Genomic DNA, 19580 nt, shown 5'->3' on the forward strand with positions numbered 1-19580 from the left:
GTTCATCGTATCGAAGTGGTTGAAAGTTATTTTTAATAACTTTTTAATAAACGACGATCACGAAGATGAAAAGTGGCTTTGCAATTTGCGACTATGAAGGGAAAAATTAATCGAAAATTTTTTACGCAATTTTTCGAAAGGGTGGACTAAAAATTCCCGTCCATTGGCAGAAATTACATTTCGAATGCGAGGAAAATGATCGATGAAAACTTGGAAATTGGATGCAACGGTGGACAGTGAACGCGTGACTGGCAGATCGTTTTATCACTTCGCAACATTTTCAACCCAACCCAACCTGTCATAAACATTATTCGCATTCTTTTTTACTAACCCATTCTCGCAAATTATAAAGCGTGGCCACTTTTTTCTTCGTCGTTTACTATTAAATTTCCCCTCTAAAATCTAATCACACTGTTCAATAAACAAACAAACAAAAATTTCAAATACCCGTGGATTTCGGCTTAGACAAATTTTTTCACTACGACAGAAAAAAAAAGTCGCAAAAATTACCACTTTCCCTCGCTCATTAGTTTCAACAATCTTCATTAACGTCGATTCGTCGACAAAGGGGGATTTATTACGATACGTCGCGGTGCATGTAACGTCGACGTTCAAACATTTTCGCAGGCAGCTCGGTATTAAACTCGATCGAAGCGTCGATGAAATTCTCTCCCGGCGGGGAGAGAAAGACGGGGCGATATTCGTTCAATTAACGAAGAATTCGGTGTGGAAAGGGTTCGGTCGAATGGAGGGAGGAGGTTCGGTTCAGCCCCTCGTGGTAGTCGATCATAAATTTCACCGGATTACGCGGGAGTAGGTGCTCGAAACTGTATCCGGCAGACACTCACCTACCGTCCCTCACGATGGTAAGCAAGTTTCAAGCCTACTTCGAATACCTTTGGCTCGAGTGTCTAGCAACCGTGGCTCGTGAATGAGATCGGCGAGGCGACGACGACGACCTCCGAAAAAGCTGCAACCATTGAAATCCCCTCCTCTTCTTGTTCCATCCCGGAAACCGGAAACTCTGCCGCCCGAATTCGCCACGATTCTTCTCTTTGTTTTCCTTCCGACATTGTCTTGCATTGTGCTCGAGATTATTTGGTTCGACGAGGGAGGGGAGAGGAAGAGGTGGAAATTATCAATATGATATTTTTAGGCAAAGTTTATCGTCATTGAACTTTCCCAGATAATTTCGATTATGTTAGACACGTTATATGAGAGGGATACAGTTTTCTATATGGATGGCTTTGATAATTTTTGATAAATGATTCTTTTTTGGGAAGCGAAGAGGGGAAATGTTGTTGTTGTTGAATGATCGTTAAGAAATTTTATAAAAATTTCTTCTTCGAGTATCGATTACTATAAGGTGAAAAGAAAACAGAGATTATAGAAATAAAAATGGCTCCATTTTGCTGATAGATAAAAAAGATTCTGTTAACTTCTTTCAATAAGATTGTACATATGACGAGCGATTGAAGTTATTCTACATCTTTTTCTAGAAATATAGGATCGGTATTTCGTTTTTATCATTTGTTTCTCACGAGATTCCTCGATGATAAAATTCACCAAAAAAAAAAAAAATCTTTCTCGAATACATTTTTAACGTGCACTGTGACATGTGACGAGATGACTTAAATACGTAAGAATATTATAAATAAGGGAAATAAATAAATTTCATTGCAGAGCAATTGCAATATTAATTAATTGGAAGCGAATATCAACACCCTTTCTTGAATTAAGAGAAGAGGATTATTTTAATGAAATAAAATTTCTTCTCTCGGAAAGAAGAACGTTGACATTTTAATCTCCAAAAAACTTTCTCAACTATTCTTTCCTGCCACGAAGAAAACTGATGCATTTCCAGCTCTCTCACTGTTCCAATAATTGAAACGATCTAATTTTCAATAGAAGGATTTTTAGAATAGAATATATTAATATATTTAATATAATATAATTCTTAGAATAGAATTCTTAGAATAGAAGGATACAACTGTTTATATAATTCTTATTTCTTAAGTTATATCCTTATCCCTTATTTAACGATGGATTGTAAATCGTTCGATGTGGCAAGCATCTGCTATACGAGTACTACGCGTGTCACGTAAAAACGATCGAATTTATTTAGTTGATAGAATAGGGGTTGATGAGATACAGAATCTCGTGTACCAGCCACGGATTTCGAAACGTCGGGTTTAAAAATGACGCGGGTTTTGCAGCACAGTGCAAAATTGCAGGATTTAGAACGGCGAATAAACAGTTCTTTCTAGGTGAGGACGTATTTTAAACGAGATTTCGGTGCTTTTGGAAGGAAAGACGGTGGCGCCTCCTCGTTCGAATGAAAAACGCCGGGTGAACATTTTTCTCGACATATTTTTTTTTATCCGGGAACTAGAAGTTTTTTTCTACTTTCTTCTTTTTTCTTCAATCGCTCGTCATATGTACAATCTTATTGAAAGAAGTTAAAAAAATCTTTTTTATCTATCAGCTAAAACCATGGAGCCATTTTTATTTCTACAATCTCTGTTTTCTTTTCACCTTATAGTAATCGATACTCGAACAAAAATTTTGTTTCAATTTTGTTGTACGATTAAATTATGATAATTTTTATTTATTCCATGCGAGTTTTATTATCACAATTTCGATATAATCGAATATGTGATGGACGATATTGTAAATAGTTTAAATAACGAAGTGATTTAATTGTTTTGGTTAAATTCATTTTTAGGATATATTTGTAAAGTTCATTGATTGAGATCAACGCTATGATTTGAATTATTCTCTCAATATTTTGATTATGGAAAACAATCATAAAGTCATTAAACTCGATAATTTAAAGCGAGAAATTAATGGTTCAACAGTATGCGTTGATTCAATGTTATTGTAATTTTTAAATACACGTTTGCTCCCTGCAGAGCGTAATATTAATTCGTGATTATTAGAAATTACACGATCTTGGACGTTTCGAATAAAATGTGAAAGAATGGAGAATATTAATTTTGAATTTGTAATTGATGATCGGAACGATTAACGCATGATTTATTTAACTCGATTATCTGTGAATATATATTAATCAAATCTCTCTAATTGCGCATTATTACGCAACGTTCTATTTAAATCATCTTTATGGTATCAATTTCTAATTAATATACCTTAACACGATAGAATTTGGATAATTTCATGATCACATTCAATAAAATTCCATTCCATTGAAGTAATTATCCCTTCGAAATATATATATATATATATATAGAATTTTAAATTCGGAAAAACAAAGATGGCCGCCATATCTTCGCAAAGAAGAATTCGAAATTGAATAAATAATCGAATAAATAAATTACTGAGAAATATTATCATTTTGGAATCGAATAATTCCAAAAAGAGAGCGAGAGAGAGAGAGAGAGAGAGAGAGAAAAGAGAAAAGGAAAGAATGTTTCGAAGATTTATAGCGGCCAAAAAGCGGTCGACAGTTCGAGTCGTACTTCCGTTGCGGAGGAAAAGCGGTTTCTAGTTTCCTGCGTGCCTACGAATGCGGCAGCCGAGCCTCGTAAATTATGAGGCGGAATTATGAAAAAAAAAAAAAAAGGGATGAACTCCGTCGACGTTTTCTGTAAAAATTCCGCGACGCACGAATCTCTCACGTATTTTTGCCCGAATAAACGAATTTCAAAACAACAAGGGAGAAGGAACAAAGACGAAGCTTGAAATATTAAATAATTCCATAAGTTCGCGTGTTCCTGAAATTCTTCGAATATTATTTATTTATTTTTTTTTTAAACACTACGTTTCATAAAATGTCCCCTTACTCCAAAAGATTTAATAAATAATAATTATCCCTTCAATTCTATTAAAAAAAAATTACATATATTGAAAAAATAATATTTGTATCTTTCAGAAGTCGTGGAAAAAAAAAAAAGAAAATTACACGCGCCATTCGAAAATCAAGAGAATAAAAAAATTTCTGAAAATCACTGGGGCAGAAATTTTTATTATTAAGAAATCAAGATGATTTATTTTCCCTTATTTATTAATTCGAATAAAAATACGACTCTCTCTCTCTCTCTCTCTCTCTCTCTCTCTCTCTCTCTCTCTCTCTCTCTCTCTCTCTCTCTCTCTCTTCGTGGAAGCAAGCTCGATCAATTATCACGGCTCGTTTACGGAAAAATAACGTAACGGCCGACACTGCGACAATAATTGGGTTAATTTTACACGGAATAACGCCGAGTCACTCGTACAATAATTAATTATCGCTTCAACGAGCGCCCATCCCATCTTCCCTTCTTCCACTTCTTTTTACTTCTTCTTCTTTCTCACTCTCTCTTTCTGTAAATTTCCTGCGCTCGATTCATTAACGCCATTGTAACCATGCTAACGATGCTAATAAAATTTGTATTCCCAATATTAAATATCCTTCAGCATGGATCATTATTTCGCTGGATTAATTCGAAAGTATATATAATATATAAAATATATATATATATTGGATAAGAGGGTGGGGCCATTTGCATTGCAAAACAGGGTTCAAAATATAATCTCGATGGACGTTTCTCCACCGGATATATCCTATTATTGCCTATTAAATGGAACGTCGACGGATCCCCTTAAGGTGTAATTATTCGTTTCACGGGTTTTATAATCAAGCGTTAAGATTTGTCGACTATCTTGAGTATGAAGATGACAGGATGGATACTGTGGATGTACGATGAACTTTCGTGGAAAGTTTCGGTTGGTTCGAGTTGTTGTTCAACGGAGCTCGACAATTTCGCAAACATCTTGCGATTGATCGTGTACGACACGATGCATACGTATTGTTACATCGTTAATTATTACAATCGTTTCATTTCATTCTCATCGAAGATCGAAGATTTTAATATATACAATTGATATTATCATTTTATGTCTGATAAGAAAGAAATTGAAAATAAATATTCGTAGCATTTTTAAGGTGAATTTTATTTTTTATTCCTTCGAGGAAAGTGTTATCTTCCAAAGAGAAGTGAATTAATTTCATTTTAAGTTAAGAATTAATTTAAGTTTCAACAGTCATCGATGAACGAATATTTAATCATTGTTTCATCGATATTCAAATTTCTGATTAACGATTATATATATGGCTGCTAATATTTATTTTTAGCAGCTTTAGTTTTCTGAAATTGTTATTTAAGAAAAAAAAAATATCGATATTTTGGCTACGAGACACGATGGTAAGTGAAACAATTCGAAACAATATCTCGACTACGATGGTAATGCGGAAAGGGGTGTATTTTTTAAATTTAGAAAGTTTGGACGCATATGGGAAAGTTCAGTGAGTGAAACTGACACTGAATATGCGCATACTATTATACGTACGGCCACCAGATGGTTTTACTTTGTGGTTTCAGACAAAATGCTTTATAGAGCGGAAGGCGCTGTGAACAGAGGATGCTTTTAAAATCGAGCCCTCTAGAGGTAATTTTCGTAAGATCGGAATTTGATTTGGAGAAAAAAACTTATTTATTAAAAAAAAAAAAAAAAAAAAAAAAAATACAAATTTGTAAAATGATGTAAGAATATTATTAATCCAATATGTGGATTTGATTCAATAAATACGAATTAAACGTGATTTTCCTGTCTAACCTCTGAAGAAAGAAGTTTTAATGAAAAAGTAAATACGTTTAGTTTGAGTATATTTAAGATGCGGACGTTTCTTCGTAATCTTTATTCTTAGGAGGAAAATCAATTAATATAAAACGTGAAGCGTGAAGCGAAATGGAAAAATTATAAGTTTCGTAAAAGTGTTCGCTTAAATCTGTAAAGATGTTGAAAATTGTACCGCGGTTGCGAAGATGAAAAGTTAATCTCGTTACTCGTTAACTTCTTTGGATTTATTACATACTGGTTGATAAGATTTTTTTTTAGAATAATTTTTGAAACTGAAAAGGAGCAAAATGTTTAAAAATGATTCGTTGAAAGAAAGTTTTGAATCGTGTTGTAATCTCATAATTTGATATCGCTTTCAGATGGAATTTAATTAATAATAATTCGAGCCATTGTTGCTCGAGTCCTTTAATTTATGAAACTGAAGTGAATTTAATTTATGAAACTCTGCTTTGACTATATCGTTATGACACTAGGATGTTGACTGATGTCACTTTATTGTGAAAGAGATGCGTATTGGGTATGATTTTGAATTTTATCGAAATTCAAATAACGTTGGACAATAGCACGACAACACACTGTTTATTAGAAAATATATTATTAGAAGAAACATCTTCAAACATAAAAAAAAAATTCAATAAAAAGAAGAAAAACAAAATCGACACGAACATTTTTATCTCAATTTTATTACCTTTATCTTTATGAAGAATAATAAAAATTGAATATAACGTAAGTATATACGTAAAATCGAGAGGATAGAATATCCTAAGTCATACGATTTTTCATAGGACATCATTCTTACTTTATAGTATCATCAAAATCCCTTTAAAATAACAATCATTAAACATTCGAAACAAGAAAAACTGGAAAAAGTTTGGGGATATGAAAAAATATTTAACCAATTCTATTCTACAACAACTATTCTTTCCAAAATTTCACACCAAATTTCTTTCCAAAATGACACCATTCTCGAAATTTAAATAATAAAAAAAATATTTAAACTATCCTAGAATTAAAACATTTCATCAATCACATACGCCATGCTCCACCAAACTACATCAAACATCGAGAAGAAAATTCACAAGATTGACCCGAACCAAAAACCTATTAACCCTTTGCACTCCTTTGCCTGTTTCGCTGGTCGAACTAGCAACTCCAGACTCAGACCCGCGCGATAGCCTCATAAGATTACCATAAGATAATTACTCACAAGATAAGATTACACCTCATAAGATTATACACAAAGAACTTAGGAAGCTATTTATGAAGCGATATTCTAAAAAAAATCAAACATAAATAAATACTGTCGCGGTATTAACCGAGAGTCACCGTTGGAGAGCAGAGTTAAAACTAAACGAAACGAAAATTCCAAATAGACCTCGATCCACTAAAAACGCCTCCTCCCTCGATTCGTATTACGTCGCATAAATAGCGATCCTTTTAATCATTTTAATCAATTTAATCCGAGTTTCCAATCGTTCAATCGATTCCAGATAAATTCCTCTTCATCGCCGAGAATCGTATCACGCTTGTCCACTCGATCCATCGACACGCAAAAGCTCGTTAATGGGTTGGAAAGTAAGCAGCCTCTCTCCACTAGGTCTATTTATTCGTAAACTCCCCTCTCTCTCTCCCCCTTTTTCGTGGCCGACGAAGCTTTTCCCGAGATTGCTACACCACCTACCCTTTGCTCTTTCCATTGTAACGAAATTCTGGCGTTGGTCTTGACACGTGCACACACAAAGTAGCGCAAAAGGTGCTCTTCCTTTAATCCAAACGCGAAGAGGAATCCCTCGAGAGACCAGGATGACGCAGAGAGAGAGAGAGAGAGAGAGAGAGAGAGAGAGAGAGAGAGAGAGAGAGAGAGAGAGAGAGAGGGGTGTTTTTTCGAGGGAAAAACGACACCCTTAAAGCTGGCCCTCTCGGTTTCTCAGAGACAGGAGGTTCCTCCTCATTTTACTTTTCAATCTTCGGGAGGATGCGATTTTCTTCCTCATTTCCAGTCTGACAATATTAGGGGATGGAGAGGGAGCAATGGTTCGACGAGAGAGTTTGAGGGAAGACTAAGAGGTGGAAAGGATGCATCGGTAATCGAGCTATCACCTGTTTGCGTTAGTACACAGTTAGGAAATTCGATTTACCGTAACGACACTCCCCGATCGATGCTTCTGAAAGATTTCCACTGCGAATGGCTTTAATCCCCCATGCCCGACGAGCTACGCTATTGTAATCTTCTCCTCTCGGTGTTTTTTCATTTAAAAAGAAAAAGATTAAACGATTCGAGTGGAATCGAAGGATCGAAATTCGAAACGTTGGCGATCACAATATATATATTTAATTATTTTGGAAGTAGGATTTTCCCATTATTTTTATTTTTTCGTTACTCATTCAAAGAATTTTTTTTTAATGAAATTTGATATATTTCCTTACGAAAAATTTTTTTGATATCGATAAATTTTATATTATTCTTTAAATGTTGAAAGTTTGTTTAGAGGCGTTGTTTTAACGAGAATTTCTATTACGTTCGAAATAACGGAATTTTGCACAACAATATATAAATGTATAATATGAAAATGTATAATAGTACAACACTCGTAATCACCTCGGATAATATGGCCTCAACTCCATTATGCGGTGTCGCAATATATTCATGAATGTGTTACGTTCCACGCTAACGAATGATAAAAGAGGATTACGAGCAATTAGTTGCTACGCCCTATCGTTAATTACTAAATTATGAAAATTTGTAAATGGTCGATTCAATGCGTCCTTCTTTGATATCTTCAATTATAACGCTATCCATTTATTCTGCTGTAAAACGTCAGAAGATTATATTATATATACAACGAGCACGTAAACTATTCAAATTCATAATCCTGTCGCATATTTGCAAATTCTCTAATTCAAAATTTGCCATGATGGAATCATATATCATACAATCTCTCATATATACTTTTGCTATTTGTAATCAGGCAACTTCGACTCTTTATTTCAACCCTTTCAATGTGGCATTCTATTTTCTTATACAATAAGTATTTTTATTTTTTGATAATCTTTGTTATAATTGGGATTATCTTCTAGTAATGTTTTGTGGATCATTTTTATCGTAACAGGATGTTACGATAATGAAGTCATTTATTATTTCAATTATTTTGAACGAACAAACGAAGAAAATATTGTACGTTGTTTCATTTATAAGAATTTTATACAGAGCTATATTATTAAAATAAATAATATTATTATCCTACTTTACCGATTGTACAAATTGTATATAGAATAAAAAAATATCTAATGATATTGAAATATTTATTTGGAATATAAATATATTAATTGTTGAGATTCGATGTAAAACGAACTCCTCGAGTTAATAATCAGAAACATTAGAGATTCACGAATACAGCAATCAAAATAATTTCCACGATTATGAGAACAGCTCTAAGCTGAAGCAAGAGGATGCAAGATGGCGGCGTTTTGCCGCGAAATTTAACTTTATCATCTTCAAAATTCAGCAATCGAGGCTCTCGTTGCGAAGTGGTACGACGTATGATTATACTCGGCGTAAGATAATTATTTTGAAACTAACTTGGAGCAAGGAAGCTGGTAAGCTTTGGTATCAAAACTCTCTCAAAGACCGGGAATTGTGTTAGAAAATAAACGATTAAAGTGTACGTACGTAACGTGTCACGAGTTGAAATACAACGTGTGGAAACTAGGTGGATTGTCGTTTCCAAAGTGTGTTTAGCCAAGTGCAGTTTGGGATTTGATCCAATCGTTGAAAGGGATTGTTGCTTAAGGATTAAGTTTCTTGAAACAAGGACGATTGAATGTAATGTATACGAGTGAGGAGAGTTTGAGAATGTTTGAGAGGAGATATTTGAAAATTATGTTTGTGAAAAATCTTACTTTTTTTTTAAAATTTAAAACTTCTCGAAGTAGAGTATTTTATAATAGAAAATTATAATTTCGTTAAAGATAATATTAATCGAGTTTGTAAATGATTATTAATAATTCTTCGATTCATTTTTTAATATTTTACGTATTATTTGTTAATTTAAATTTTTAATTTCAATGATTTTCTCTCATCTATACTCCAATTAATAATTGAAAACACTTCTCTTAAATAATATTATTGAATAAATCACATGTCATAGTATTTCTTTTCCACAAATTTTTTGTCAAGAAATAAATTTCGCGACCAACAATTTTTCACGAAAATTAAATTTCACTTGCGATATTATCCTCAACGATCGTTCATTCAAAAGATTTTCTAGAATTATCGAAAAAATGAGTTTGAAAATTAGTTCAAAATTCAATAATGCATATATATATATATTTTTTCCATTTACGAACGAGTGATCATTCGCATTGAAATCACTCACCTCCAAAACGTGTTCCGCCTGGTTCTCCCGATCGAGCTTCCGTCCGCTGGTCGTGATCAAACCTGAAACATAATCGAATAGAGAATCAGAGCAACGGCCTTAATAAATCCCCGATTAAACGGTATTTCGATTAAGGTTTCTGGTCTGACGTTTTATCGTATGCCACGATCGGGTAAACCGACGCCACAGAGCAAAATCGGAGGAGGGGAGGAGGGACGGTTCTCGATGGCAATTTACGAAGAAATGAAAAGGCCTCGATTAGCGGGGACAAGGATTAGCTCGATGCCCAAGGTTTTCGCGAAATTATAGCGCTCAGATTTCACTCTCGCATCCAACTCTCTCTATTCTTTTCTTTTTTCCTCCCTTTGTGCTTTCATCCCCCTTTTTTTCCCCGATCAAAAGTGAACATTGTAAAAATAACAAGGAACTTTTTTAAATGGATATTTGCGGATCTCTATTTGAATCGTATTTCATCGATCTTTACGATGTTAATATTTTTTGCTTTTTCTTTTCGATCGATAAAATGAAAGATTGAAATAAATCGAAACATATTGTATTTTATTTCATTCGTATATAATAATAAAATTCCAATCCTGTTTATAAGAATTTTGCAACAAGCAAAATTGCAGCAAATGGATTTAATTCGAAGGAAACAAGTCGGAAACAAAACGAATCTTTTCGAGTAATTGGTGATGGTCATCTGGACGACTGTTTCGTGCATTTGTTTCTTCAACAGTTTCTTCTCAAAAAATAATCGCATGGATGGTGAATGAGAGAGTTTTTGCAGAGCTACTCGTTCGAGAAACGTCGAGGTGGTAATTGGGTATCGGGGCCTTTATTCGTCGCAGAGGCCGAACAACAATTCCGCGGCAAATTGTTCTCGTTCTTCCGGCGAAGCCGTGAAAATCGGAAGGAATTTCGTTATAAATGGAGACTGAGATTTCTTTGGACCGATTCGAAGGAGAGGAAGAAAATTAATTATTTTAGCGGAAAAATGGATAAGAGAGATGTTGGGATCAAGTTGTTAAGAATAATTTAATTGTCGACGAATTAAATTTAAAAATTATCGATAACACATGAGCTTAGATTTTTAGACCACAAACCATTTTGCGATCATAATTTAGATAAAATTTCGATAGCATCTATCTTTTCGATACCTTCTGAGGAAAGAGATTGACTAGATTGAAACTGAAGACGACGAGGAAGACAAATTATTTTGGGAGAAAGATGGATAACGAATTAAATTAAAAATTATTGAAATGTTAAATATTTCTTCTTCTATTCCTAAAAATATATAATTTTATTTATTTTTATATTATTCCATTATAATTTCGAGAAAATTTCGATAATATCCGAGCCAAGTTTTCGAAATGGCGGAAGGCAGGTGGATGCTGCCTGTTTCCGGGCTACTCGTAGGTGGAACGAGAACGAAGCCTATGAAAATGTGCCTGTCATACGTTGTAAACTCGTGCTCTTTTTTCTTTTTTTGCACTCCATCTAGTTTGTACGGTTTCTGTTAACAACAGCGGACGACACAGATTTTATATTCCAACCGGAAATATTAATCAGGTTAGAAGGAAACCGCGTGTGTTGTTTCTGCTCCGACACGAAATTTCTCGAACTTCTGAATCCGTTAGACTTTGAGAACGCTTGAATTTCACGGAATTTTCACGAAATATTAAAGTGAAAGATTAAATAAAAAGTACTGGTTGCGAAGAATTATTATTATAAGAAATTTTATTCCAATTGAATATTGGATAACTGTTTAATTAATAGAAATATTTTATTATTGGAGTAAAAGTTAAATATTAAAGTTAATAGGATAATACAAATGAAGCTTATGCTCGATTTAATTTTAGATTAATTAAAATTTATTACACATTATATAGGTTTGAACGATTTTCAGAGATCGAGAGGGGAGATTATTAATCGATACGTAATTTCGATAAATTAAATCAAACATGAACGATAATAAAAGAAGGCAATGAAGTGTGATGATCAATCGAATCATCAATTGAAATGATCAATTAACTTTATATAGCGTAAAATATATCAATTATAAATAACTTAAAATTTATCGTAAGATTAAAATTTCCAATAAATGCAGAATCGATTATTAACATATCCAAGTAATTAACAAAGTTCCATCATTTCAATATTCTCCAATTATATATGATTCAATACTCTTTGGTCACAATGCTAATTCAATCCATTCATATTTCAAAATGAAACCAATTGTATTGGTAATAAAAATTCAATATTTTTTTTTATCACAAATTATTTACATTACTTATTCCTCTCGCAACTACTTTTCTCAATATAAATTAAATAAATAAAATTATCTTCAAATTCAAATAATCTGAAAGAAAATTATTTAAATTATTTAAATTATTTGCATTATTTATTCCCCTCACATCTATTTTTCTCAATATAAATTGAGTAAAATAAATAAAATTATCTTCAAGTTCAAATAATCTGAAAGATTACAAAAAAAATTTAGAAATAATTTTCAAGCATCACCCTCCTCCCTCCTCCTTTATTTTCATCTCGAAACACGCAACAAATAATGATAAAACATTTATCCCTGTAAAACGAATTGTTCCTTCGCTATAATCGCAATGTCACCGATCTTGTCTGATTCAAGTCACAAAGCAAGCAAGGGGAAATCGAAGGGGGAAAATTTACAAGGATCGACGCCACGCTCGTCAACGTTGCAACGTCATTGTTCCCACACGTCAACCTGTTCGACGTGCACTTCTCCAAGCCAAATGATTCGAGAGTCACGGTAATAAAAGTCGACGTTCCGTCGGCCGCTTGCTTTTCCCTTTTCTCCCATGGAGTCATGCTACGAAATGAGAAAAAGGAGCGATGGTTTCGAGGGGGCGCGAATTGACGCGGGGAGACGGGTGTAACAGGATGGGTCTAAAAGGGTGATGTAAAATTTACGAGCACGATGCGATGTCAAAGCTAAGATATGTAAACGACAAAGTGGAGCCACGATGGAATCTTCTTCAATTCGCTCGACTTTCTTTTTTTTTCTTCTTTTTTTTTTTTTAAATTGCAACCGATATCCTTGTGTTTGTGATATGAAGTCGTTGGATTCAAAGGAACTGCTTGAATAATGGCGTGAAAATTTGTTAAATTGGGATATTTTTTTTGGATTGTTATTGGAAGTGTTGTAAGATTGTGTTCGATTATTTATTAGAATTTAAATTTGTCTCGAAGTGGATATATATTTTGTTATTGATTATTAACCTTTAATTGAAGCCTTGAATTGTTGGATGTTTAGAGAAAATCTTGAATAGTAAAATTTGATGACTGAAAGATCGAGAATTGGTATTTTTTTTTTTCTTTCTATCTCATTTCTTAGAATTTAAACTTGTTTGTAGAAATAGATATTTTGTGACTTTTTATTTTCATGATGACGTTATAAAAGATATATAAGTATTTTATTATAAATTACAGATTCATATATTTATGTACACAAATAGAATTTAAATGAATAATTTACTTGGAATATATTTTGTATATGTCTGCATATTTTATACACAAGGTATTTCTACACCTTTTGTATATATTTAAATATTCCATAAATTTTGCATAAGTACATCTGCATAATATAATTATAATTAAAGTTTCCAAAGAAATGAATTTTTTATGAAATGTACTGTTAAAAGAATTTATGTATTTTTCAATAAGAAAGACCTTAGCGTTAAATTAAAATAAAATTTCTCTCGTATTATTCTCAATTTTTTAAGCAATTTATTAATAGCAAAGGAAAATTTTCTGTTTGATATGCAAATTTTAATACCGAACACCGAACAGTTTACCGAAAACAAGTTATAATCCTCTTTCAACCTTCATATATATATATATATATATATATATATATATATAAAACACATACCCTCTAGATTTTGCGAAAGGAAGGAGCGGCCACGAAAAATGGGAGGTCGTTGCACAGCGACGATATATAAATAAAACTGAGAAGATGAAATGAGAGAAAAATAAAACAAAAAAAAAAAAAAAAAAAAAAAAAACGAGAGAAAAAACTTAACAAACACATAACAATGAAATAGAGAGAGAGAGAGAGAGGTTCGCGACGTGGAACGCATTTAAATAATTGCTTTTGATTTTCATTCCTCCCTCCTCCTCATCAAGTTGACGACATCTGATTCATTCAGACGAACGAGCGTTATTCTCGCGCATGGACACAACACACGCGCACATACACATACACTCTCTCTCCCTGGAAAATCCCATATTATCCGGAATCAAAACTATTCGCGATATTACCGACAGTCGGTAAGGATATATTTTTCGCCCTCCCCGAGGACGATCTCCTCGCGTCGACGTTCATCTTCGAGATCTCGAAGCCCGTCGGGAGCTCGCATTATGACGATGCTAGGTGAAAAATGCTAGATGCGAAACCGTGGAATCGACGATCTCCTTCACGAGGAGAAAATTCTTTGCCTGCGCGCGGATCGCGTCGTCGTCGAGCGTGATTCCAGGTGCAAGAAAGGTTTTTCTTGCCACGGTGACTCGGATTTTTGCGTGCATTTGCCTTGTGGCGTGAAAATATTTGCTCTGTCAACGAACAGCGTTGCGTATATAAGTTACGTATGGGTATAGGTGAAGGGGAGGATTTTTCACCGGCGAGTCTCGAATGATAGTGAAAAACTAGGGGAATTTTGGTGAAATTTGAAACGTAGGTATTTCCAAATGTCGATTGAATTATTTTTATCAAATTTTCGATAATCACTCAATTGATTCAAAAGAAAATTTGTAAGATTCATACATACTTGATTATACTGTTTTTTAATCTTTAAATTTTACTATCTTTATTGAAATAAATTAAAAATTTCAATTTATATAGTATCCAATCATCGTATCTAACAACATTTAATTTTATTCGAATAAATCATAATATTTATTTCCTATTCAAGCGATTTATTTCGATTTTTTTTTATGTTATTTAGACATATAAATCAAACTTGTTGTTCTATTAAGCGCAAAGAAGTTATGGAACGAGCGCCAGTGCAATCAGGAGTCGCCATTAATGGCCGCGTATGAAGAATCCAAACTACTGCTATCTATAGACCAGTATGTTTTGAATTGCAAATGCCTCTGGTGATCTTAAAATTCGCTTCTGTTTTTCGGTTGCCTCTGGTTATTGACCTTATTCCTTCGGATCGAATAAACTCGAATATACTCGCGAATACGATTCTCGATCGAGTTTTGCGACGTAGAACTTCCATATTGAGTTTCCACGTGAACAGGTGTTAAAGAAGAAACGGGATAAAAATAAAAGAATGAAATTGTAAAGGTGAATGAACCGAGTCTGAGCTGCGAAAGAACTTCGTATTGGATATTTGTGCCGAGAGTTGAAAGAAAAAGAAAAAAGGGAGATGAAATACACGTGTGTTCAAATTCAAGAAAAGTAAAATTTTGAGTGTCAGAAATATTGCATGTAAATTTATTGAGATTGTACGACAAATTTTCGAATATTGTGAATTCGGATAATATATCTTTAGTAACGAAGAGTACAGTGTCAAGAAAAATGGCGTGAAGATAGCAATATAATTTAAAAAAATATATTCTTTGCATAGCAACGGCATAGGACGTAAATATATCTTAAGTTGCTAGAATGAAATGAGAAAATTTAAAAATTGTTCAAAAAAAGAAAAATCTATTAAAGTTCATTTTAATAAAGCATTTTCTAAACTTTCAAAAATCAATAGAAATAATAATGTTACTATTTAAAAAATAAAAAGCAGAAAATAAAACAGTAGCTTTGATCGTTTTTTTATTTCGAACTTGTTTGTACGGATCGAAAATTGCCGAAGGAACGAATCGGAGAAGGGTTTTGTTACGTGCGCGTAATTGCGTTAACGAAGAGAGAGTTATGTGGCGTTATATGCGTGCGATTCTCGACCCTATTTCCGAGTTGGTTGTTTCGAATGTTTTATGACTGCATTCATGATGTGTAATTTATAACGTGATAACGAAGCGATTTATGCAGAAATAACATTTTGTTGAGAAATTGATCTGTATTTTAATTTATAAATCAATTTCTTAAGGATAATACCACTATGTCCAATCAGTTAATTAACAAATTTTATCATAAATTTAATTATTGTTCAATATATATACATTTCACAATTCCATAATAATATTAATTTGAAACGAAATAAAAATTCAGAAAAAACATTTCATATTTAAAAAATGATTCATGAAATATATATAAATTCTAACTATATTTTATCTAATTATCTCAATATTGTACATTCATTAAACGATCAGATAATTCTTTGTGACGTATAACGCACACTATTCCTCAAACTGGAAACCATCGCCTCGGATCAACTTTCCTTTCTCTCATCGATAATTCATGCGATCAAGAATTCATCTTGCATTTTCCGATTCCCACAAAACTCGTCGATCGTATCGGTTTCTGAATTGCCGATTATGCTATACACGCGTGCGTGCGAATCTTCCTAATCGTGGCGATCAATTTCGCGTCCACGAGACGGAGAAAGTACTTACACGTGCAAACATACGTCCGTATGTTGGAAAATAGCCAGGGATTCACAGACAGCAACCACATATCCGTTTCACTACGCACGATCCTTGTAGTTACCCGTGATCATCTCTACGGGATTTATTTCGAATCTCCTCGGCTCGTTTCTAAATCTGCGTATTCACCGATCGAACAAAATTACACGCGTGAATTCGTGAGCATTTCGAGATGTCGATAAGTGTTTCTGACATGCGATTGTTGATCATTCTCACGAAGTAGTTGATTTCACTTTCGATCATTTTCGAATTGCATATTCTGCGATGAGATAAATTGATAAAAGAAAAATATTGAAAAAAAATATTTTAATAAATTTATGATATGATTTTATGCTTATGTATATAATAAAATATCTTTCGTGTAGATATTTACGGAAATCATACGATAACTGATTATTATTTCAAAGAAGATAGTTGTGTAAATTTAATTACAATCTCAATTATACATTGTTTGTTATAAAATATTAGTTATCTCTAGAAGCATTGTATACCATTTCAAAAAATTATTAAAACGAGGCAACATTGATTAAAAACGAATTTACGTATTTATTTTATTTTACGCATTATTTACGCAAATATTTAAGGTATTAAAAAATCACGCATATATTGATATTCAAAGATCGAAACACATTTTTATTTCAATTCCAATTATATCATTTCATTCATAATTTTAATTCGCATAAATATCCCGCAGTCTAATAACATCTCTTCTCTTTTAATATCAATTAATACAATCACACTACGATAAAAACATCATCTGCCAATAAATCTCGAAAAATATATCCAAAACATCGCCCCATCATCGTTATCGCTATTAAAAGATGCACAAATCCCGATCCCAATTCCAATGATCTACTTCTCTCTTCCTCTGCCCCCACCCCTTCTTTCCTTATTCCATCAAGATCCAAGCGTCGGAGAATTCCATTAATTCGTCACTCGGCAACCCGTACAACTGTCAACCCCGGCCAAGATCGAAATTCATTTCCGATGATCCCGCGGATATATCCCGGGTTAAACCGCGGAAGCCCAAAAGCGCTTAGCTTTCAGCCCTATACCCATTCGATCCACCATGTTCGACGCATCGAATTCCCCGGTTAGGACTTGGAAATCGGTTTATCGTGGATGCTTCCATTCCGTATCCACGCAACGTTTCACGCAACTCCTGAGTATTTACCCCAGATTATTACGCTTTGTCACAGACGATCCAACGGATGAACAGCTTAGAGGAAAAGAAACGACTCGAGCGCGATCGTATTTCACTTAATCTTTTGTTTACGTTCCGCTGTGTTTATACGCTTTACTTTTGGTGCTCGTTGTGTGTATACAGTCTGCTTTTGATGCTCTGTTTGGTAATGTGTGTACTTTTGAAGAGAAGATTTGAAGTTATTAATAGACATATGGCGACGAGAGTATCGTAACGATTGTAAAATTATTAAAAAACGATAAAATGTATAATCAGAATAAAGATAGCATTATAACACTTGTATAAGATGTATGGAATATATATTATTGTTATTAATGAATATAGGTCATTACTGTGAAAAGTAACTATGAATATTCAGTTTTTCGATATAGAATAAAAATTTTCTGGCTATTTTCTTTTCATTGCCAAAGATTTTTTGTTTCTTCTATTCGTTTTTTTTAAAAAATATCGTATCTTTGCTATAAAATCACTCGGTTCATCGTTCTCGCTTTTGTTTTACGTTGAATCTCGTTTCGGTTGACCGAATGGCTTGGAAATAAATCGCCGCCTCGTGATTTACGAAGTTTCTTGTACTTTCTCTATATCGCGTGTCTCGATGCACGTACCAACGATTCCAAGAGATTGTTCCTTGACTGGGATTAAAGTAGAGTACGAGAAGAGTAGAGCACGTTTTTTGCTAGGTGGATAACTCGATGCGTGAAGCGGATCCCGAGTTATACGATACTTATTTACGAGAATCGTGGCGAGATTGAAACGATGATGAAGATGTCGAGAAACGTGTACGATCGTTGGAGATCTAGTTTAGATAGATGCTTTTTTTTTTTAATTCATATCTCGATTTCTTTGATCTTCGTATATTCCATCAACTACTTGGCCTGGCCTAAATTTTTTAATGAAATTTTCAAGGAATTAAACATTCCATCCATCTCTCCTTAATATCATATCGTATTACTTTCTCTTCGAGAACAAGAAGTTCAGTGGAATTTTTTCAATAAAAAGAGACATAGAACTTATTTTTTTCTAATAACAAATTAAACATAACATACATTACATTATATTAAAAAACCAATATATGATGGAACAAGTAAAAAATCTATCTGACTTTCTCCTATTCCTTATTTATTCGAACAAATTTCATAAAAATCACGAACAAACCTAATCATTGAAAATCTTTTACGCAAAAAAAAATAAATCAAAAACCAAGAAACCAAGAAATCTTTTCCTTTTTCTGAATCGTTCCTTATTTATTTGATCAAATTTCATAAGAACAAAATCACGAGCAAATCATATTTAATCATTAAAAATCCTTTATAATATAACATAAAAAAATAAATCAAAAACTAAAAAATATACTACTATATATATAAAAGAAGAATGAATACCTATATCATATATACCTATCATATATCATATATTGTTCTCGAGTGAACAAACATACAAACAGACGACAAAAGAAAGTAAACCAAGGAACCAAGAAACCAAGAAATGTTCTCCTGGACTTGGATCGTTCCACAATCCGTCGACACTCGACGAGATACTCTCATTGACCGGCATATTTCCGCTCCCACGAGCATCGAAATCTTTGATCGCGGTTTCCAGTTTTCCATCGCCGCGCGCACATTTTTCTTCCCTTATCAATGGGAGGTGGAGGAGGAGAATAGAGGAAATTTCTCCTCGCAATTTCTCTTTGACCGACGATCAAACCTTCCCCCTCGAGAAGTTCCTCGCCAAGGTACGGAAAGACCGATGAATACGAATCAGCGGGGCGGCCGACTTTTTAATTACAA

The 19580-nt window shown here is 33.4% G+C and overlaps 1 protein-coding gene across 8 annotated transcripts in view; it reads right to left on the reverse strand.

Moving 5' to 3' along the window:
* The window catches only part of LOC122718911 (fat-like cadherin-related tumor suppressor homolog), a 529283-nt gene that overhangs the window by 45103 nt on the left and 464600 nt on the right, over positions 1-19580 (reverse strand). For all 8 annotated transcript variants that reach the window (XR_006347483.1, XR_006347482.1, XM_043944311.1 and 5 more), the window contains exon 6: positions 10014-10075. Coding sequence is in view for 6 of the 8 variants with exons in the window: in XM_043944311.1 (XP_043800246.1) it covers positions 10014-10075 (62 nt within the window). In the remaining 2 variants the exon portion in view is untranslated. The remainder of the gene's footprint in view (positions 1-10013; positions 10076-19580) is intronic.

Source organism: Apis laboriosa, unplaced genomic scaffold, assembly GCF_014066325.1.
Source record: "Apis laboriosa isolate Shangri-la unplaced genomic scaffold, ASM1406632v1 scaffold68_cov148, whole genome shotgun sequence".
Lineage (NCBI taxonomy): Eukaryota > Metazoa > Arthropoda > Insecta > Hymenoptera > Apidae > Apis > Apis laboriosa.